The sequence below is a fragment of the Dermacentor andersoni genome, chromosome 4 (assembly GCF_023375885.2).
Source record: "Dermacentor andersoni chromosome 4, qqDerAnde1_hic_scaffold, whole genome shotgun sequence".
NCBI lineage: Eukaryota > Metazoa > Arthropoda > Arachnida > Ixodida > Ixodidae > Dermacentor > Dermacentor andersoni.
In genome coordinates, this window is record NC_092817.1 from 49,619,624 (window position 1) to 49,643,000 (window position 23,377).

General features: G+C 48.4%; 1 protein-coding gene across 1 annotated transcript in view; it reads left to right on the forward strand.

Moving 5' to 3' along the window:
• Positions 1-913: 913 nt before the first annotated feature.
• Positions 914-23,377, forward strand: part of LOC126536666 (flavin-containing monooxygenase 5-like) — a 38,222-nt gene continuing 15,758 nt past the window's right edge. Inside the window, exons 1-4 of the mRNA XM_072287820.1 lie at positions 914-1,051; positions 3,813-4,052; positions 6,746-7,163; positions 8,470-8,796. Coding sequence (XP_072143921.1) covers positions 3,841-4,052; positions 6,746-7,163; positions 8,470-8,796 — 957 coding nt within the window. The 5' untranslated portion in view covers positions 914-1,051; positions 3,813-3,840. The remainder of the gene's footprint in view (positions 1,052-3,812; positions 4,053-6,745; positions 7,164-8,469; positions 8,797-23,377) is intronic.

Consider the following 23,377-nt stretch of genomic DNA (forward strand, 5'->3'; position numbering starts at 1 on the left):
CTATCTATCTATCTATCTATCTATCTATCTATCTATCTATCTATCTAGCCGCCTACGTCTTGTTGCTCTCATAGTCGTTTAGTTAACTTGGTATGTACCAAAATTGGTGCAGTATGACAAGAATGTATGACGAACATAAATGATCGGTCATGACATGCGTGTTGTGTAGGTCATGAAACAGCCGCCTACGTCTTTGTGCTCTCAGGGTTGTTTCGTTAACTTGGTAGGTACCAAAATTGGCATAGTATGACAATAGTGCAATGACGAACGTAAATGATTGGTCATGACATGACTATCATGACATGTGTATCATGTACGTTATGAAACAGCTACCTGCGTCTTGGTGCTCTCATGATCGTTTCGTTAACTTGGTATGTACCAAAACTGGCATAGTATGACAAGAGTGTATGACGAACATAAATGATAGGTAATGACATGCCTGCCATGTAGGTCACGAAACAGCCGCGTACGTCTTGGTATGTACCAAAATTGGCATAGTATGACAAGAGTGTATGACGAACATAAATAACAGTTCATGACATGAATGTCATGACATGCGTGTCATGTAGGTCATGGAACAGCCTTTTCTATATGCTTGCTTGCTTGCAGACACACATACACGCACGCACACACACACAGAGACACACACTCACGCGCGCCCGCACACGCACACACACAGGCCTACGTACATGTGTGTGTAAGAGAGAAAAAGAGAGACAACAGAGCTATATAACAGAGATCCCATTCGCTCATGAGGTGTGCAGTTCTGCCGATATGGGCCACAGATGCACCCTAGATAAGAGAGGGGAAAAAATGAAAACGAGCTCTGCGATAGGACACTACAACGACACCCTTCCATAATCTCCTCTGACGTCGCTATCTTCAACTGCGCACTCGTCCTCGCGTTTCTCAGATCCATATATTAGTAGTTAGCGCTTTGCACAGCGGCCGCAGTCACCGGCGAAGCTTTTTCGAAGCAAAGACCCTTAAAGTACGTATACACATTGCGCATTCGTATGGCATATCTACAACGCCTCTGTTAGCTGTCCGGGTGAGTATTGATTTAATTACGGGGTGGCTAGGTGTTCCGGTGTGAATATGGAATGTTTCCAAAACACGCCTCTATATGGGGAAATTGGCAGTCACAATTTTTCAACTGTGCACTGGGACAGCCGGCTCTTACGTTGTCTAACTTCCCATCTGTGTGCTGTTATTAAACAAACAAACAGGAAATTTGAGACACAGTGACAATTTTCGTTTGTCAAAACTCACAGCAGCGACGCGCAACAATATATCAAACCATGATTGCTAATAAGTTACTTAATGAACTAAGTGACTCACTAATGAACCTTTATACGCTTCTAGCGCGTTTGTAGGAATTCCGAATATCATACCAGCCAGTGTTCAAGATATGTCCATCGTGAGGCTAGCATCTGTTTGGATACATCCAGCCAACATACATTCTTGCGCCGTGATACAGCCCTAAACTTTCTGCTAAAGGGCATTCCGCGTATTTCGTGCAAAAAGGTCTTTGAGTATAGTGTGAGTTGACGACGAAACTATGCCAAAGGCGAATACATTTCGTCGATGATTTTAGGCATGCACACGCCGATACTGATGATAGTCTTAAGTCGACATGCCTCAAGCACTAACTGGTTTCAATCCCACAACAACAATAGAGATAGAGTTATAAAAAAAAAACACATTTACAGGGAATGTTCGCGATTATCGCCAAATTTATTGTGGCCTTCGTCGCGCTGAGTTCTGCCAAGTGAAAATTGTTATTTCGTCTCTGATTTCACACCCTTCATAACTGTAATAAGTCGTAGTGGAAACAACCAGCAGATACTTCACTCGAAACGCGTTGTTGCCAAGAAACCTACTCGCCCAAAAAACAAAAGCTGTTGTATGTAGATAGTGGAGGCAAAGGAATTGTGCGTAAGTACAGCGATGCCAAGGCCGAAAATAGCTGGCGTTTGTGGCTGCGCCTGGCGAGCGTTGCAGGCTGCCATGGTCAACACTGACGTTTAAGCAAGTGTTGCTCAGACGGATGGCGGTGAAGGTGCGTAACCTGTACGCGCAACTGACGTACAGCTTTGCTGTATGTCAGTCGCGCTTGTACGACAGGTCGCATTTGTACGGTAGCATTTGTGAGCAAGTTTCTATTAGTTCACTCTTTCGTATACGGTATGGACTCTGCTCACAACTAATTGCAAAGGAACAGAAGAAGTGGTGCATTTATGCAAGCGTTTCTTTTTAAACGAAGAAAGCGTAAATTCTAACATACTCTTTCATTTCCGTAACGTCGAGAGTTACCGATACCGACGTGAAAATAAGAAAAGGGCGAACACGCTCTTGTTCAAGTTTCTCAGCCTGTTTTCACAAAGTATGGTTATGTCATAAGCGAAGGGTTGGGCAGCAACTTTCAAGCTTCCTTGTCCAAACCAGACAACAGAATATTAATTCCATTCGTCGTGGCAGGTTTATAATGCCGGAAACACGAACTCTTGTCATAACGAAGAGCTAGGCTGCAGTGATGTTATGGTGATAGTAGCTTCGGCACCTATCGCGCGAAGACGACAAAAAATTCTATTATGCATCTAGAAAGGAATAATTGAAGCCCGTGGGCTAATATTGGTGGAAAAAGCGAAATGTTGTTTCTTTTGGCCTTCATTCCAGACATTCAAAACATTCAAATAATGGTATTGAAACATATGCTATTAGAGGTGTACTAATCAATAGTTTTCATCGCTTTCCGCAGCAGAGTGCAACTATAATCATGTGATCGGGTTAAAGAAGGCAGGGCACTCGAAATCTGTTACTTCTTTGACGTCAGCTAAAAACAAAAACTAGAAACTGGGATTTAGAGCGGCCAACTTAAAGCGGCCAATTTTAGAGCGGCCGTGATCCTTCATGTTCACTCACAGAATGAAGTAGTTTGGTAATTCTTTGCATATTGTTTGTTTTTCCTACAGTAAAATTCAGTTGACAGTTAGAGCCGTGCGGTGTCCTCTCCTTCCCATAGTATTTGTCCTATAGTCACGCTGGTGAGGTTATGAGTGCATACGAACTTGCCCGATTCTCCGCCCTGAGCTTGCGCAGTATATATAGTGCGCTGACAATGCACGATGGATAAAAGATATTCGCTATACACAGAGTCGCGCAATATTAGCCACAACGTTTCATTACCATTCAGCCCAATATAGCTCCAACATGTATTCCAATTTATGGGAATGCTATTTAGTAAGAGTTATGACAGCTCAGCCAGATGTCTCACAAAATATTATCCAAGGCCCACATCACAGTAAAGTTCCTACGCTAGAACCGACCGTAATTACGAGTAGGGGTCCGCACATCGTGATGGTGGAAATATTAGCGAAGGTGGCCAATGGCAAAGAGAACTTACGAAGGAAACGCTCTGTACCTTCTGCTCCAGTTCCCTGTGCCACATTGAAGCTGCCATCGGCGGATGATTACTAATGACGTTTTGTTTTATTTTTATCGAATAGTAGAGAAACCTGTACATATAGTGCGCAGGGTGTATGTAGATATAGATAGCCCAGTTTACTTATATATGTATAGTGCAGATGACTGCACGTGGCGCACAGTGTGTTATGTTGATATTGACACCATATGTGCTCCTGTACTTATAGTTTCACGGGTAGTAACTAGCATAAAGCGTTAAAGTAACCAGCTCTCGATGGACGGGCAAGGTTTCCCACTTATTTGCATCGCTCTCTTTCTCTCCTTCTGGTGCGGGCTGTTATGTCTCATTGTCATTAAGTTCGCTGTATTTATTTTTTTTTCTCAAGTCAATACCAGTAATCTTGAAACCAGACGATGTCGAAGAAGGAAGTCTGCGTAGTGGGCGCCGGGTCGAGCGGACTGACGTGCGCGCGCCAGATGCTCGACTACGGCTTCGACGTGGTGCTGTACGAGCGGTCCGCAGACATCGGAGGCCTCTGGGCGTACCACGACGATGACGTCGAGGGACGGGCGTCCGTTATGCGCACAACCGTCATCAACACCAGCAAAGAGATGAGCGCGTTCAGGTATCATCATCAACTCTTTTCATAGAGTTGATACACTGCCATATTTTCTTTATGTCCACTGCCGGACGAAGCGGTCTCCAGTCACCCCTGTTATGCGCCAGCCGGCTCTTTCCTGTATGCTGGCAAACTTCCCCGTCTCATCGCACCATCTATGTTCTCTGTCGAGCTGGACTATGTTTCCCATCTCTTGGCACGCATTCTGCTACTCTGGAGGAGCGCCAGTTATTTGTTCCGCATTCCTTTTTTCTTGTTAATCTTGGCTATATAAACATCATCTACCGGCCGCGTTCGTTCTCTGATCCATACTGCCGTCTTTCGAGACTTGTCTCCTTAACGCATGCTGGTAACAAACTCAGGTGACCTCGCGTTCCGGCGCAGGCAACGTGAACCTTTCGCAAAGTCGGCGCCGAACGGTCTGGGGTTTCTTTAGCGCAAGAAGTTTAAGTACGAAGGACCCATACTTTTTCTTAAGGTGGCAAATTTTTTGAGCAGTTTCTGCACAAAAAGGGCCCAAATATGCGAAAGTACCGTAAAACTCGTAAAATAGTCGCGAAGGCGTGAGCGTCGCGGTTAGAGCACGAAATTCACACACAAAAAAAAAATTATGCACTTTGGCCTTCATATATCGTTCGGCAATAAAGATTACTTTTCTGCTTGCGAGACTTTTCGAAGAAAAGATCTAGCAGCCTAGGTTACTCTAGTGCTTCTCCTTAGCGTTTTCCTAATTTGGTTCATTAGCCCAATCGCGCTGTATGAAGGAGTCGATAGCGTAACCAGAAAGGTCTTAAGAAACAGAAAATGCAGCTTATGGACGCTCGTTTGTTTTTTTTTCTACACAATCGACGATGCGAAGGATCACTATTTTTGCTTCTCGCAATGCGCAAGATCACAAAGAAGCATCGCGAATACCGAGAGTATAGCGTGTGTACATTGCCACAAACACTCGTTTGTGAAATTATGCGATAGGCATATTAATGGCATGCAGCAACATAGACAGCCTACCAAGGTTTATGAAAGCCTGTGATTATCGTGATTCAAAATGCGATCGCTCAGATCGCGGGCATAAATACACACATTCTAGTGAAATCCCATATTCTCTCCCCCACCCCAATTCCCTTCTGAAGGAATAATCCAGCAAAAAAAGGAGCCCTCATCCTACCGGCATACTTAGCGCGCTCAAGTCATTCGGAAATAAATGAGCACGTATAGATACAATTCTTACTATTGCAAGAATAGAAACAATTTTAAATATTTTGTGACTGGAATGTAACCACAGTGTGGACGAAAAGCTGAGTGAGTGCCAAGACTAATTCTTTCACATGCCCAGGAACATTTGCCTTTCCATGAAGAGTACCGAAACCTACGGCTTCACAGGTGTCGGAGCCTTGCATTGAAAACAACGCCGTAATCGGCTAAAGGAATCCAAAAACAAGATTCCTCTAACCATCCCCGTCACAAACAAACACTAGACAGGACACCGCACTAATCCGAAACACTTACAAAAGCACTTACATTAGCCAACGACGATATGCAACACCATATTGCCCTGCCAAACTGGCGTGCCAGGTATGTGCAAAACACCTGGTGGCACTCCATGTGCAATGGAAATGTCCCACACTCTCCTCCACAGCTTTTAACTCGCTCACGCATTCCACCCTGTCTTTTCTACACCTGGCAGAGCTCAATCGGTACCCTACAAGAGCTATATTCCCAAGGCTATAGTCACTGCTGGTAGACTCCATAAAACACGCCAATGGGTCTAGACAAATGGATGCAGCTTTTTGCGCACAAGATGAGGACGAAGAAGAGGCTGAGACACACGAGCGCAGAAAGCTGCATTCAAGTCCTACCTACATGCGCAAACAGTCACCTTAGTGAACTAGACAAATGGACTTAGCACCCAGGCCGGGGACGTATCTGGACTCCGACAGCAACGACTCGGACTAGGAGTCGCTCAGAAATAAAGTTTCTCTCTCTCTCTCTCTGGTTGCATTTATGTGCAGCTAAGCCATGTGTGGATACCTCTCTCGCCACAACCCACGTCGAGTTCCAGACAAGACCAAACTGCCTCTCACTAGACTGCACATCATTCAACAGCACCCCGAAAAGGTCACTCAGCATTGTATGGGCACCGGCTCACCATGGCATACTTGCAAATGAGGCGGCTAACGCCATCGCTCGAACATTGACTCACCGTGAGGGCGCCGAAAGCAAGGCAGCCGATCCCGAGCGCATGCAGCCCTTCATATCTGTAAACAAAGACACCACGCAGCATTATAGACTGTCGCGACAAATATTACCCCCTCCCACTACACACACGCGCAAATGCCTCCCTGGAGAGCAAGAACGACGTGTTCACGCGCTCCAGACCTATTCCTTCCCTCATCCTTCCCAGCTCTACCTTTTCTATCCTAGCCAGCACTTTCCGCACTGCCGCTTCAGTGAGAAGCCTGTGACACTCAGACACATGGTGGGCGGGTGCGATCAGTCTCCACTTACTCCCTCCCCCAACCTCCACCTTTCCACACTCGAGCTTTAGGAGATAGACTCGGCGAATTCTGGTCCGGACGACCAGCTTCGGCTAGTTGAAAGGGCTATTGATGCCACCCGAGCTAAAGGCACCCTGGGCTGAGGTCGCCACCCTTAAGCATCATCAAGACCAAGCCCACTTTTTGGACTTTCCCGGCCTGCAGTGACTATCCGATGCCCAAGGACTTCCCCAACTACATGCACAACACCAAGATGCTGGGCTACTTCCGGAGCTACGCCGACCACTTCGGCGTCACCAAGCACGTAAAGACGAGGCACGACGTGGTGCAGGTCACGCCAGCCGCCGACTACGAGAAGACGGGCCGTTGGGACGTGCTCGTCAGGGACCTGGAAGCGAACACCGACCGCACGGATACGTACGACGCCGTGGCCGTGTGCGTGGGCCACCACGTGTACCCGAACGTGCCGCACTTCAAGGGACAGGAGAAGTTCCGCGGCCGCATTGTGCATACGCACAGCCTGAAGAACGCCGACACGTTCCGAGACCGCCGGGTGGCCGTGATCGGCATTGGAAACTCAGGGCTCGACGCTGTCGTCGACGCCAGTTCCGTTGCCCTCGAGGTAAGCATGACGTATAGCAGCTCGATCGCGACTGCATCAACCTCCCGCAGCCATGGCCTAGTTGTAGAGCACTCGCCACGGCTGCGGGAGATTGTGGGTTCGCTTCCCACCGCAGCCGGGCACCCACTGGTCCTCAAATGGGCACACGTGTACCCCGGCCTGGCGTTCGGCTATCTTCAGGGTTGATACGCTTGGGAAAGGAGCATGCGCCCCTAATTCCCGTCGAAACCCTCGTCAACATATTCAGACCGCATGCACAGATCACTGCGTTTCGTGCGTGTGACTACGCTTCTCCATTAGCATGGATGTTTCAAAGGTCCGTGCAGGTCAGTCAGGTGGCGCCTGAGGTAAGCGTGACTTAAAAATTTCGTCACTTCTGCGCGGAGCCATTTCGCTAATGCCCCACACCAGGGCCGGAATACGTAACGATTCTTGTTCAATGCTCATCCTTTCCGCACTCCGTGCGAGGACCGAGCGGTGCTCGATCCGCACAAGTTGTCACCAGGGCAAGCCAACCATGATAGGTGAATGATAAAAAACAAATGGATTCAAGCGAAAGGCGAAGACTTACATTATACCAGCCCAAGCTCTGTGTCCTGTCAATTTCCTCCGTGTTTTCTAGTTATGTCATGTTGGCGTTTTGAGTAAGTGAGAGAGGGCGCAATGAGCCAGTCAGAGCTCACAAGTGGGCAAATTTGACAATATATGGCGCACTTTGATAATTTTACATAGTAGCACCCCTGATGGACCGTTGCGTAAGCATGTGTCTACGCGTCTGCACATCAGCTGGCCGAGTCCGTAACGTCTCATGAAACTTTTGACTAGTCGCTTCGAAGCGCTCTTGCAGCGTTACTATAAGTTCTGCGAAAGACAGCTTTAAACGCGGTAATAAGCAGGTCAACACGCGTAAGTCTAACTTTATTCATTGCTAATATGGCCCACTTAAGCTCACAGTAAAGCTTATCTTTGCTGTCTTACGAGACCTTTGAAAAGCCACCGGAGCGCTTTGAATGACCAGCCGGAGATGCCATTAGTGTCAGCGTAACAGAGTTTAAAAGAAACAAAGACAGGACGAAGAGAAAATAACATTCATTGGCATGTGCATATGCGTATAACCTCGCATGTGAGAAACAGTCAATACAACCTCTCTACCCCTCCAGCGTGGTGCCGCGACGAAAATATGGCTCTTCCAAATGTTCTGACCTGTTGAAACTTGTTGGAAACATGTTGCACGCAGCTTGTTACTCTGTCTAACACGCGGGATCATACGCGGCCCCTCCCGGCTTAAACAACGAATTCCTCGCAGACGTATCTGTCCACGAGGAGGGGAGCTTGGGTGTCCCGGCGCGTCGGCCCCAACGGCGTGCCCATCGACATCTTCCTTAAAACGCGACTCAAGACCTACCTGTTGCGCGCCTTGCCAGTCTCATTCGCCAACGACTACGTGGAGAACTTGTTGAACGGGTTCTTCAACCACGAGGCTTACGGACTCAAGCCCAAGCACCGCTACAACGCGCAGCACCCGACCATCAACGACGCGTTGCCGAACCTCATCCTGAGCGGGAAGGCTCGCGTCAAGAAAGACATCGTCGAGTTCACCGAGGACGGTGTGCTCTTCCAAGGTGACGACAAGGTGAGTCGTCGTGCAACTTAGATATTGGCAAAACTGCTACCTATCGCAACGTGATAAATTTCTCGATCCATTTGTTCGTCAAAACGGAATCCCTTAAGTTTGTTACATAAGTTGCACAATCCATGCGCGTCACTCTTCGGGACATCGTGAAAACAGTGACTTAGGTTAATATTAGGAAGGCGCAGGTTGCGTTGCGCCATGCGGTAGAGGAGTGCTCGAACTGAAGCGTGGAGTGTTGGAAATTCTACTGTGAAAAATTGACTCGCCATCCCGGCCATGCGAAAGTTGCATGGCCGGGTTGCAGCGCAGCTGTTGCAAAACCACAACTACAAGTGCTGAGGGGGGTCATCATCATCATCAGCCTAGTTACGCCCACTGCAGGGCAAAGGCCTCTCCCATACTTCTCCAACTACCCCGGTCATGTACTAATTGTGGCCATGTTGTCCCTGCAAACGTCTTAACGTCATCTGCCCACCTAACTCTCTGCCGCCCCCTGCTACGCTTCCCTTCTCTTGGAATCCAGTCCGTAGCTCTTAGTGACCATCGGTTATCTTCCCTCCTCATTACATGTCCGGCCCATGCCCATTTCTTTTTCTTGATTTCAACTAAGATGTCGTTTACCCGCGTTTGTTGCCTCACCCAATCTGCTCTTTTCTTATCCCTTAACGTTACACCCATCATTCTTCTTTCCATAGCTCGTTGCGTCGTTCTCAATTTCAGCAGAACCCTTTTCGTAAGCCTCCAGGTTTCTGCCCCATATGTGAGTACTGGTAACACACAGCTGTTGTACACTTTCCTTTTGAGGGATAGTGGCAACCTACTGTTCATGATTTGAGAATGCCTGCCAAACGCACCCCAACCCATTCTTATTCTTCTGGTTATTTCAGTCTCATGATCCGGATCCGTGGTCACTACCTGCCGTAAGTAGATGTATTCCCTTACCACTTCCAGTGTTTCGCTACCTATCGTAAACTGCTGTTCTCTTCCGAGACTGTTAAACAGTACTTTAGTTTTCTGCAGATTAATTTTCAGACCCACCCTTCTGCTTTGCCTCTCCAGGTCAGTGAGCATGCATTGCAATTGGTCTCCTGAGTTACTAAGCAAGGCAATATCATCAGCGAATCGCAAGTTGCTAAGGTATTCTCCATCGACTTTTATCCCCAATTCTTCCCACTCCAGGCCTCTGAATACCTCCTGTAAACATGCTGTGAATAGCATTGGAGATATCGTATCTCCCTGTCTGACGCCTTTCTTTATAGGGATTTTGTTGCTTTCTTTGTGGAGGACTACGGTGGCTGTGGAGCCGCTATAGATATCTTCCAGTATTTTTACATATGGCTCATCTACACCCTGATTCCGTAATGCCTCCATGACTGCTGAGGTTTCGACTGAATCAAACGCTTTCTCGTAATCAATGAAAGCTATATATAAGGGTTGGTTATATTCTGCACATTTCTCTATCACTTGATTGATAGTGTGAATATGGTCTATTGTTGAGTAGCCTTTACGGAATCCTGCCTGGTCCTTTGGCTGACAGAAGTCTAAGGTGTTCCTGATTCTATTTGCGATTACCTTAGTAAATACTTTGTAGGCAACGGACAGTAAGCTGATCGGTCTATAATTTTTCAAGTCTTTGGCGTCCCCTGTCTTATGGATTAGGATTATGTTAGCGTTCTTCCAAGATTCCGGTACGCTCGAGGTTATGAGGCATTGCGTATACAGGGTGGCCAGTTTCTCTAGAACAATCTGACCACCATCCTTCAACAAATCTGCTGTTACCTGATCCTCCCCAGCTGCCTTCCCCTTTTGCATAGCTCCTAAGGCTTTCTTTACTTCTTCTGGCGTTACCTGTGGGATTTCGAATTCCTCTAGGCTATTCTCTCTTCCACTATCGTCGTGGGTGCCACTGGTACTGTATAAATCTCTATAGAACTCCTCAGCCACTTGAACTATCTCGTCCATATTAGTAACGATATTGCCGGCTTTGTCTCTTAACGCACACATCTGATTCTTGCCTATTCCTAGTTTCTTCTTCACTGTTTTTAGGCTTCCTCCGTTCCTGAGAGCCTGTTCAATTCTATCCATATTATAGTTCCTGATGTCCGCTGTCTTACGCTTGTTGATTAACTTAGAAAGTTCTGCCAGTTCTATTCTAGCTGTAGGATTAGAGGCTTTCATACATTGGCGTTTCTTGATCAGATCTTTCGTCTCCTGCGATAGCTTACTGGTTTCCTGTCTAACGGCGTTACCACCGACTTCTATTGCGCACTCCTTAATGATGCCCATGAGATTGTCGTTCATTGCTTCAACACTAAGGTCCTCTTCCTGAGTTAAAGCCGAATACCTGTTCTGTAGTTTGATCCGGAATTCCTCTAGTTTCCCTCTTACCGCTAACTCATTGATTGGCTTCTTGTGTACCAGTTTCTTTCGTTCCCTCCTCAAGTCTAGGCTAATTCGAGTTCTTACCATCCTGTGGTCACTGCAGCGTACCTTGCCGAGCACGTCTACATCTTGAATGATGCCAGGGTTCGCGCAGAGTATGAAGTCGATCTCATTTCTAGTCTCACCATTCGGGCTCCTCCACGTCCACTTTCGGCTAACCCGCTTGCGGAAAAAGGTATTCATTATACGCATATTATTCTGTTCTGCAAACTCTACTAATAATTCTCCTCTGCTATTCCTAGAGCCTATGCCATATTCCCCCACTGACTTGTCTCCAGCCTGCTTCTTGCCTACCCTGGCATTGAAGTCGCCCATCAGTATAGTGTATTTTGTTTTGACTTTACCCATCGCCGATTCTACGTCTTCATAAAAGCTTTCGACTTCCTGGTCATCATGACTAGATGTAGGAGCGTGGACCTGAACAACCTTCATTTTGTACCTCTTATTAAGTTTCACAACAAGACATGCCACCCTCTCGTTAATGCTATAGAATTCCTGTATGTTACCAGCTATTTCCTTATTAATCAGGAATCCGACTCCTAGTTCTCGTCTCTCCGCTAAGCCCCGGTAGCACAGTACATGCCCGCTTTTTAGCACTGTATATGCTTCTTTTGTCCTCCTAACCTCACTGAGCCCTATTATATCCCATTTACTACCCTCTAATTCCTCCAATAACACTGCTAGACTCGCCTCACTAGATAGCGTTCTAACGTTAAACGTTGCCAGGTTCAGATTCCAATGGCGGCCTGTCCGGAGCCAGGTATTCTTAGCACCCTCTGCAGCGTCACAGATCTGACCGCCGCCGTGGTCAGTTGCTTCGCGGCTGCTGGGGACTGAGGGCCGGGGTTTGATTGTTGTATTCATATAGGAGGTTGTGGCCAAGTACTGCACCAGGGTGGCCAATCCTGCTCTGGTGAGAGAGTGCGTTACCGGTTCTGGTCACCGGGATCAGGCCGCACTCCAGGCCTGTTTGTGCAATTTTCTCAACACACGTTTTTTTTTTTGTATTTTCCGGTGGAGAATAGCGCGGCACCGGGATTTGAATCACGGTCCTCTTGCACTGGAGACGGATACTCTACCGTCCCCGTAGGAGTTAAATTAAAAATTATTTATGGGGTTTTACGTGACAAAACCACTTTCTGATTATGCACGCCGTAGTGGAGGACTCCGAAAATTTCGACCACCTGGGGTTCTTTAACGTGCACCTAATTCTAAGTACACGGGTGTTTTCGCATTTCGCCCCCATCGAAATGCGGCCGCCGTGGTCGGGGTCCGATCCCGCGACCTCGTGCTCAGCAGTCTAACACCATAACCACTGAGCAACCACGGCGGGTCCCGCAGGAGTTGTACGCCTCATTTAACCTACAGTGGTGCCCTACTTGGTCAGTCAAGGTGGACCAATCTGAGCTCGGTTATACCGCATGGATGGCACTCGGCTAGAGAACCTGGTATTTATGACCTGCACATGTGAGTGTGAGGCCATAAATATTTGAAGATCTATATAAATATATAGTTTTTTTTTTTAGGAGGGTTCCCGTACAGTGATAAAATAAAGGAAAAGACATTAAAAAAAAAAAAAAAGAAAGAAAAAGGGGCAGAAAAAAAAAGGAACATAACAGGTGATTTGAACTCGTGACCCTTCGATGTTGCCCAGAAAGATAGCTCAGTCGGTTGGTTCGTCAGGTCCCAGGCTACTTTCAAGCGCCACAGCTCCTGCTCCGAGCCTCACACTTACGTGGAAAGAGACTCATATTGTCCGCGATAGTAGTTGAGAGAGCCAGTTTAAGGGCGGAGTAGTTGGAAGGCATACTTTCTAGGAAAAATGGCCGCTCAAGGAGAAGAGCCAACTCGAGCGGCTTTAGAGGCTAGGAAAACTGCCTTAAAATATTTAGACTTGAGGGAAAGCTTCGTTAACAAACTATAACACGGCAATCAGCACTCGAATACGACGAGAGAAATTACTGAGACGTGGAAAATTCCCTTGAAAAAAAAAAAATCTGGTTTGCTAGGCAAATGCTTGTATGTATTGAACCTCTTAAAAGATGAGGGGTGAAATATGCGCTCACCGAGAGGGCATCTTCGGCACGAGACATCCCCAAGGCACCTTACAGAGATGTGGAGAGCTTCGCGGCCGGAACGAAGCTTCCCTTCTCCGCCGGCCAAGAGGGGGAAACGCGCTTTCCGATCGCTCAAGGTTGCGCGGACAAAGCCTAACTCTAGCGTCTAGGAAAAGCTTAACCAGGTGCGATGGCGGCACGCATAGCGTGGGAAGCTAGCCGCCTGAATAACTATACCAAGGACTGCTGCTGATGAGGGCGAAATACCTTCGTGTAATTATAATAACCCTAATAGGACTACTTTCGAAAAAAAAAAAAAAAAAAAGGAAACGGCCCAGAGGGCTATACTACGAGAGCTATGACTGATAGTTTTCTCTCTCTCTCTCTATATATATATATATATATATATTCATCTCATCTATGGGATCGCATGCGCGCGCTGTTTCTTTGTCTCTGCGTGTAGTAGTTGAGAGAGCCAGTTTAAGGGCGGAGAAGAAGAAAGAAGAGAAAAGCAAAAACTGCAGCGCCGTGGTTTTAAAGCGCACCCGTGGTAGAGAAACGGAATGCGATATAAGCGTGCGTAGCCATGATACGCGCACGACAAACTGGCTTAATATATTGCTACGGCACAATAGGCGCGATCACGAAAGGCCAGCAGTGTGAAGACGACGACGACGATTAGAAGCTAGCGCGGGCTGTTGCCTCTTGGCCAAGCGCAGCGTATTTTCCTTGTAAATATATTTGTACATAGCTTTTCGTCTGCGTCTTCCTACGTAACATATCTGGTGGAGGTGGACGTTCCCTGTACCTCGTCACGGAGCTTCGCAGTGGACGGTACGTCGAGCCTTCCTTCATGGCTCCCGGCGACGACAACCCGACTCCGCCGGCTCCGACACCTGCTGCCACTTCGACGACCTACATCACTCTCCCCGCTCCCCGTGATCCTGGCGTATTCTCGGGCCAAGATGGGGAAGACGTCGATGACTGGATCAGCCTGTATGAACACGTCAGCCGCAATAACCGGTGGGACCCTACTATTATGCTCGCCAACGTAGTCTTTTACCTCGGTGGCACACCTCGAGTTTGGTATCGCACGCACGAAGATGAGCTCACCAGTTGGGATTCACTTAAGACACAGCTTCGAGACTTGTTCGGCAACCCCTACGGTCAACAGCTTGCCGCGCAGAAGGCGCTTTCCGGCCGTGTGCAGACGTCAACAGAGCCCTATGTCACGTACATTCAGGACGTCTTGGCTCTGTGCCGCAAAGTTGACACCCACATGACTGAGTCAGACAAGGTTTCCCACATCCTCAAAGGCATTGCCGATGACGCCTTCAACTTGCTCGTTTGCAACAACGTAGCGACGGTGGATGCTGTTATAAGAGAGTGCCGCCGCCTGGAACTCGCCAAGAGCCGACGTATTGACCAGCAGTTTGCCCGTCTGCCCAACACCCCAGCGACATCTTCCTGTGCCGACGCTCCTCGTCCCAACAACACTGCCGATGTTACCAGGATCGTCCGGCGTGAGATCGAGGCCGCCTATCCGGCTGCCTTCGACTCCAGTCCCACCAACACATCTGCAGTCACGGTCTCACTGATCCAGGCAGTTGTCCGCCAGGAGTTTGAAAACATGGGTCTTCACACCATCTGCTCGGCCCATCGCCCTAATACCCGCCCGGCTTCTTCGATTTCGCCCCGTCCCGCATCTTCTTACCCACCACGTTTCCGCAACCCATCTGAATGGCGCACTGCTGACGACAAGCCTATTTGTTTCCACTGCCATCGAATCGGGCACATTTCTCGGCACTGTCGTAGTCGCTGGAGTTCCCCGAGCCGGCCTACTTATACTGCCTACTCTCGCCCCTCAGGTGGCCCTTCTCGTCCCTATGCCGCACGCTCCGATAATGCCGCCACTGATTCTCCTGCAACGAACCGCCCCTATTCTCGTTCGCCTTCGCCCCAACGACGACAATCTCGCTCTCCCCAGCCCCGTCGCTCCTATTCGCCGACTCCCTTCGGACGCCGCTCCCAGCCGGAAAACTAGACGATGCAGCGCCTCGAGGTGACGCTGCATTGCTCCCTACGCCGCCAAATCCTCTACTGACTTTGCCCACTCATCTGAACCTTCTTGACGTGCAAGTCGACGGTGTTTCTGTGTCTGCTCTCATAGACACTGGGGCGCATTTGTCCGTAATGAGCGCTGACCTTCGTAACCGGCTCAAGAAAATTATCACGCCCGCCACGACGCCTGTTGTCCGTGTCGCCGATGGCGGAACAGCCCCCGTAATTGGTATGTGTACCGCCCGCGTCTCCTTCGCCGATCGCTCAACAATCGTGCTATTCACAGTCATCGCCCACTGTCCCCACGACATCATCCTCGGCTTAGACTTCCTTTCCGCACATTCTGCTCTCATCGATTGTTCCGCCAGTACTCTCCGCCTTGACCTGCCTGTTCTGGATCCTGCTGAACCACACCCCAGTCGCCTCAGTTCCGCCGACTTCGTTCGCTTGCCACCTTCGGCACTGACCTACGTTGACCTAGTGTCATCCCCACCAGTCCCCGACGGTCACTACATCGCGGCTCCTATGCAAGACGTCCTCCTTACACATGGGATCACAGTACCCCATACAGTTTTATCTATTACGGCGAATTGCGTCTGCCTGCCAGTGGTCAACTTTGGCTTGACGACACAAGTGCTGCCACGTGGGATGTCTTTGGCCCAGCTTTGTTCATTCGAGGATCACTCAGTAGCATCCATTGCAGTAGACGACACTTCATCCGATACTCCTCTACCATCGCAGTCGGCAAATTGTACCATCGCTGACTTACGGAAAATGATTGCCCCCGACTTGCCCTCCGAGCACGCTCGTGAACTCTACCGCGTTCTGTTTTCCTACCACGATATTTTTGACTTTAACGATCGTCCTTTAGCCCAAACTACAGCTGTCAAACATCGCATTAATACCGGCGATGCCCCTCCTATTCATCGCCGCCCGTATCGAGTGTCACCAGCTGAGCGTCAAGTTATTCACGCAGAAGTTCGCAAAATGCTTGCCAAGAACATTATTGAACCATCATATAGTCCATGGGCGTCACCTGTAGTACTGGTCAAAAAGAAGGATGGCTCATGGCGCTTTTGCGTGGATTATCGGCACCTTAACAGGGTTACCAAAAAGGACGTGTATCCCCTACCTCGGATTGATGACGCCCTTGACTGCCTCCACGGTGCTCGCTATTTCTCTTCTATTGACCTTCGCTCCGGCTACTGGCAGATTGCCGTGGACGATCTCGACCGCGAGAAGACTGCTTTTGTCACACCCGACGGTCTTTATCAATTCAAAGTGATGCCGTTCGGTCTATGTAACGCCCCTGCCACTTTTGAACGCATGATGGACTCCCTTCTTCACGGTTTCAAATGGTCCACGTGCCTGTGCTACTTGGACGACGTTATCGTATTCTCCCCAACGTTCGCTACGCACCTCGAGCGCCTCTCAGCAGTCCTGGACGTTTTTCGGCGAGCCGGTCTGCAACTCAACGCATCGAAGTGCCAGTTCGGCCGTCGCCAGATTACCGTCCTTGGACATCTCGTTGACGCGAACGGAGTGCAACCGGACCCAGGCAAGATCCATGCTGTTACGCACTTCCCTGTTCCGAAGTGTGTCAAGGATGTGCGCAGCTTCATCGGCCTTTGTTCGTACTTCCGCCGTTTCGTGAGAAATTTCGCCGCCATAGCACGACCACTAACCGACCTTTTGAAAAAAAGACGCTCCTTTCCAGTGGGGCGATAACGAGGCCTCTGCATTCTCTTATCTAATCGACATTCTCACAACGCCTCCCGTTTTGGCCCATTTCGATCCTTCTGCGCCTACCGAAGTCCGTACTGATGCCAGCGGTCACGGAATTGGAGCAGTACTGGCACAACGCCAGCGTGGCCACGACCGTGTTATCGCTTACGCCAGCAGGCTCCTCTCACCCGCGGAGCGCAACTATTCCATCACTGAGCGTGAGTGTCTGGCCCTAGTTTGGGCGGTTGCGAAATTCCGCCCATACTTATATGGCCGATCCTTTTCCGTTGTCACAGACCACCACGCGCTTTGCTGGTTATGCTCACTGAAAGATCCTACAGGAAGGCTTGGTCGCTGGGCCTTACGCCTCCAAGAATATTCGTATACTGTCACCTATAAATCTGGCCGACTACACAAGGACGCTGACTGCCTGTCTCGCTACCCGGTCGACGAGCCTGACGACGCCGACAGTAGTAGCGCCAACGGCATTTTCTCTGTCTCTGCCTTCGGTAACATCGCCGATGAGCAGTACCGAGACCTATCGCTGCGAGCACTTATCGAGCGTCTGCGCTCTACACCTACCGACGCATCCGTTCGCCGATATGTCCTCCAGGGTGGCATTCTGTATCGAAGGAACTTCCTCCCTGACGGCTCTGACCTTCTTCTTGTCGTGCCAAAACAGCTACGACAGACTGTGCTCTTTGAGATGCATGACGCACCCACTTCAGGACATCTTGGGGTAACCCGCACGTACGACCGCGTCCGCCGCCGCTTCTATTGGCCTGGTCTCGCTCGCTCCGTTCGACGCTATGTTGCTGCCTGTGATCCCTGCCAGCGTCGGAAGACACCTCAGGTGCTACCTGCCGGTCATCTCCAGCCGATCACCGTCCCTGTGGAACCGTTCTTTCGTGTTGGATTAGACCTGCTCGGTCCCTTTCCCACGTCATCTTCTGGGAACAAATGGGTAGCCGTCGCGACTGATTACGCCACCCGATACGCTATCACTCGGGCTCTCCCTACCAGCTGCGCCACTGACGTCGCGGACTTTCTCTTGCGTGACATTATCTTGCTTCATGGCGCCCCGCGACAGCTGCTGACTGACCGTGGTCGAGACTTCCTCTCGAAAGTTATCGCTGACATTGTGCGTTCCTGCTCCATTCAACACAAACTGACTACTTCATACCATCCTCAAACCAATGGCCTGACAGAGCGGTTAAACCGTACTCTTACCGATATGCTGGCCAAGTACGTTTCCAAGGACCACCACGACTGGGACATTGCCCTTCCTTACGTAACATTTGCGTACAATTCTTCCCGGCACGACACCGCCGGATTTTCTCCCTTTTATCTACTGTACGGTCGCGAACCTACCTTGCCCCTAGACACGGCACTTCCTCCTGCTGCGGTCTCAACAAGCGAGTATGCGCGCGACGCCATCGCCCTCGCTGACCATGCACGCCAGCTTGCCCGTGCTCGACTGACGGCCTCACAGACCACTCAGCAGTGTCAGTACAACGCCCGCCATCGTGACGTACAGTTTTCACCTGGTGCGCTCGTGCTCCTGTGGTCGCCCTCTCGTCACGTCGGACTTTCAGAGAAGCTCCTTTCGCGATACACAGGGCCCTACCGCGTGCTGCGCCAGGTGACGCCTGTGACTTACGAAATTGCTCCTGTGGCCTCAACCTCGTCCTCTCCTGTGGCATCTAGTGATGTCGTACACGTCAGTAGGCTGAAGGCCTACTACACTGCTTCCGAGTCCGATCTTTAGTCGCTCCGGGACGGCGCTTTTGCAGCCGGGGGTAGTGCTACGGCACAATAGGCGCGATCACGAAAGGCCAGCAGTGTGAAGACGACGACGACGATTAGAAGCTAGCGCGGGCTGTTGCCTCTTGGCCAAGCGCAGCGTATTTTCCTTGTAAATATATTTGTACATAGCTTTTCGTCTGCGTCTTCCTACGTAACAATATTTAGACTTGAGGGAAAGCTTCGTTAGCAAACGATAGCACGGCAATCAGCACTCGAATATAATTATAACCCTAATACTAATTGTAAATATTCATCTCATCTATGGGATCTAATGCGCGCGCTGTTGCTTTGTCTCTGCGTGTAGTAGTTGAGAGAGCCAGTTTAAGGGCGGAGAAGAAGAAAGAAGAGAAAAGCAAAAACTGCAGCGCCGTGGTTTTAAAGCGCACCCGTGGTAGAGAAACGGAATGCGATATAAGCGTGTGTAGCCATGATACGCGCACGACAAACTGCCTTAATATATTTAGACTTGAGGGAAAGCTTCGTTAGCAAACGATAGCACGGCAATCAGCACTCGAATATAATTATAACCCTAATACTAATTGTAAATATTCATCTCATCTATGGGATCTAATGCGCGCGCTGTTGCTTTGTCTCTGCGTGTAGTAGTTGAGAGAGCCAGTTTAAGGGCGGAGAAGAAGAAAGAAGAGAAAAGCAAAAACTGCAGCGCCGTGGTTTTAAAGCGCACCCGTGGTAGAGAAACGGAATGCGATATAAGCGTGTGTAGCCATGATACGCGCACGACAAACTGCCTTAATATATTTAGACTTGAGGGAAAGCTTCGTTAGCAAACGATAGCACGGCTATCAGCACTCGAATATAATTATAACCCTAATACTAATTGTAAATATTTATCTCATCTATGGGATCTAATGCGCGCGCTGTTGCTTTGTCTCTGCGTGTAGTAGTTGAGAGAGCCAGTTTAAGGGCGGAGTAGTTGGAAGGCATACTTTCTAGGAAAAATGGCCGCTCAAGGAGAAGAGCCAACTCGAGCGGCTTTAGAGGCTAGGAAAACTGCCTTAAAATATTTAGACTTGAGGGAAAGCTTCGTTAACAAACTATAACACGGCAATCAGCACTCGAATACGACGAGAGAAATTACTGAGACGTGGAAAATTCCCTTGAAAAAAAAAAAATCTGGTTTGCTAGGCAAATGCTTGTATGTATTGAACCTCTTAAAAGATGAGGGGTGAAATATGCGCTCACCGAGAGGGCATCTTCGGCACGAGACATCCCCAAGGCACCTTACAGAGATGTGGAGAGCTTCGCGGCCGGAACGAAGCTTCCCTTCTCCGCCGGCCAAGAGGGGGAAACGCGCTTTCCGATCGCTCAAGGTTGCGCGGACAAAGCCTAACTCTAGCGTCTAGGAAAAGCTTAACCAGGTGCGATGGCGGCACGCATAGCGTGGGAAGCTAGCCGCCTGAATAACTATACCAAGGACTGCTGCTGATGAGGGCGAAATACCTTCGTGTAATTATAATAACCCTAATAGGACTACTTTCGAAAAAAAAAAAAAAAAAAAAGGAAACGGCCCAGAGGGCTATACTACGAGAGCTATGACTGATAGTTTTCTCTCTCTCTCTATATATATATATATATATATATATTCATCTCATCTATGGGATCGCATGCGCGCGCTGTTTCTTTGTCTCTGCGTGTAGTAGTTGAGAGAGCCAGTTTAAGGGCGGAGAAGAAGAAAGAAGAGAAAAGCAAAAACTGCAGCGCCGTGGTTTTAAAGCGCACCCGTGGTAGAGAAACGGAATGCGATATAAGCGTGCGTAGCCATGATACGCGCACGACAAACTGGCTTAATATATTTAGACTTGAGGGAAAGCTTCGTTAGCAAACGATAGCACGGCAATCAGCACTCGAATATAATTATAACCCTAATACTAATTGTAAATATTCATCTCATCTATGGGATCTAATGCGCGCGCTGTTGCTTTGTCTCTGCGTGTAGTAGTTGAGAGAGCCAGTTTAAGGGCGGAGAAGAAGAAAGAAGAGAAAAGCAAAAACTGCAGCGCCGTGGTTTTAAAGCGCACCCGTGGTAGAGAAACGGAATGCGATATAAGCGTGTGTAGCCATGATACGCGCACGACAAACTGCCTTAATATATTTAGACTTGAGGGAAAGCTTCGTTAGCAAACGATAGCACGGCAATCAGCACTCGAATATAATTATAACCCTAATACTAATTGTAAATATTCATCTCATCTATGGGATCTAATGCGCGCGCTGTTGCTTTGTCTCTGCGTGTAGTAGTTGAGAGAGCCAGTTTAAGGGCGGAGAAGAAGAAAGAAGAGAAAAGCAAAAACTGCAGCGCCGTGGTTTTAAAGCGCACCCGTGGTAGAGAAACGGAATGCGATATAAGCGTGTGTAGCCATGATACGCGCACGACAAACTGCCTTAATATATTTAGACTTGAGGGAAAGCTTCGTTAGCAAACGATAGCACGGCTATCAGCACTCGAATATAATTATAACCCTAATACTAATTGTAAATATTTATCTCATCTATGGGATCTAATGCGCGCGCTGTTGCTTTGTCTCTGCGTGTAGTAGTTGAGAGAGCCAGTTTAAGGGCGGAGTAGTTGGAAGGCATACTTTCTAGGAAAAATGGCCGCTCAAGGAGAAGAGCCAACTCGAGCGGCTTTAGAGGCTAGGAAAACTGCCTTAAAATATTTAGACTTGAGGGAAAGCTTCGTTAACAAACTATAACACGGCAATCAGCACTCGAATACGACGAGAGAAATTACTGAGACGTGGAAAATTCCCTTGAAAAAAAAAAAATCTGGTTTGCTAGGCAAATGCTTGTATGTATTGAACCTCTTAAAAGATGAAGGGTGAAATATGCGCTCACCGAGAGGGCATCTTCGGCACGAGACATCCCCAAGGCACCTTACAGAGATGTGGAGAGCTTCGCGGCCGGAACGAAGCTTCCCTTCTCCGCCGGCCAAGAGGGGGAAACGCGCTTTCCGATCGCTCAAGGTTGCGCGGACAAAGCCTAACTCTAGCGTCTAGGAAAAGCTTAACCAGGTGCGATGGCGGCACGCATAGCGTGGGAAGCTAGCCGCCTGAATAACTATACCAAGGACTGCTGCTGATGAGGGCGAAATACCTTCGTGTAATTATAATAACCCTAATAGGACTACTTTCGAAAAAAAAAAAAAAAAAAGGAAACGGCCCAGAGGGCTATACTACGAGAGCTATGACTGATAGTTTTCTCTCTCTCTCTATATATATATATATATATATATTCATCTCATCTATGGGATCGCATGCGCGCGCTGTTTCTTTGTCTCTGCGTGTAGTAGTTGAGAGAGCCAGTTTAAGGGCGGAGAAGAAGAAAGAAGAGAAAAGCAAAAACTGCAGCGCCGTGGTTTTAAAGCGCACCCGTGGTAGAGAAACGGAATGCGATATAAGCGTGCGTAGCCATGATACGCGCACGACAAACTGGCTTAATATATTTAGACTTGAGGGAAAGCTTCGTTAGCAAACGATAGCACGGCAATCAGCACTCGAATATAATTATAACCCTAATACTAATTGTAAATATTCATCTCATCTATGGGATCTAATGCGCGCGCTGTTGCTTTGTCTCTGCGTGTAGTAGTTGAGAGAGCCAGTTTAAGGGCGGAGAAGAAGAAAGAAGAGAAAAGCAAAAACTGCAGCGCCGTGGTTTTAAAGCGCACCCGTGGTAGAGAAACGGAATGCGATATAAGCGTGTGTAGCCATGATACGCGCACGACAAACTGCCTTAATATATTTAGACTTGAGGGAAAGCTTCGTTAGCAAACGATAGCACGGCAATCAGCACTCGAATATAATTATAACCCTAATACTAATTGTAAATATTCATCTCATCTATGGGATCTAATGCGCGCGCTGTTGCTTTGTCTCTGCGTGTAGTAGTTGAGAGAGCCAGTTTAAGGGCGGAGAAGAAGAAAGAAGAGAAAAGCAAAAACTGCAGCGCCGTGGTTTTAAAGCGCACCCGTGGTAGAGAAACGGAATGCGATATAAGCGTGTGTAGCCATGATACGCGCACGACAAACTGCCTTAATATATTTAGACTTGAGGGAAAGCTTCGTTAGCAAACGATAGCACGGCTATCAGCACTCGAATATAATTATAACCCTAATACTAATTGTAAATATTTATCTCATCTATGGGATCTAATGCGCGCGCTGTTGCTTTGTCTCTGCGTGTAGTAGTTGAGAGAGCCAGTTTAAGGGCGGAGTAGTTGGAAGGCATACTTTCTAGGAAAAATGGCCGCTCAAGGAGAAGAGCCAACTCGAGCGGCTTTAGAGGCTAGGAAAACTGCCTTAAAATATTTAGACTTGAGGGAAAGCTTCGTTAACAAACTATAACACGGCAATCAGCACTCGAATACGACGAGAGAAATTACTGAGACGTGGAAAATTCCCTTGAAAAAAAAAAAATCTGGTTTGCTAGGCAAATGCTTGTATGTATTGAACCTCTTAAAAGATGAGGGGT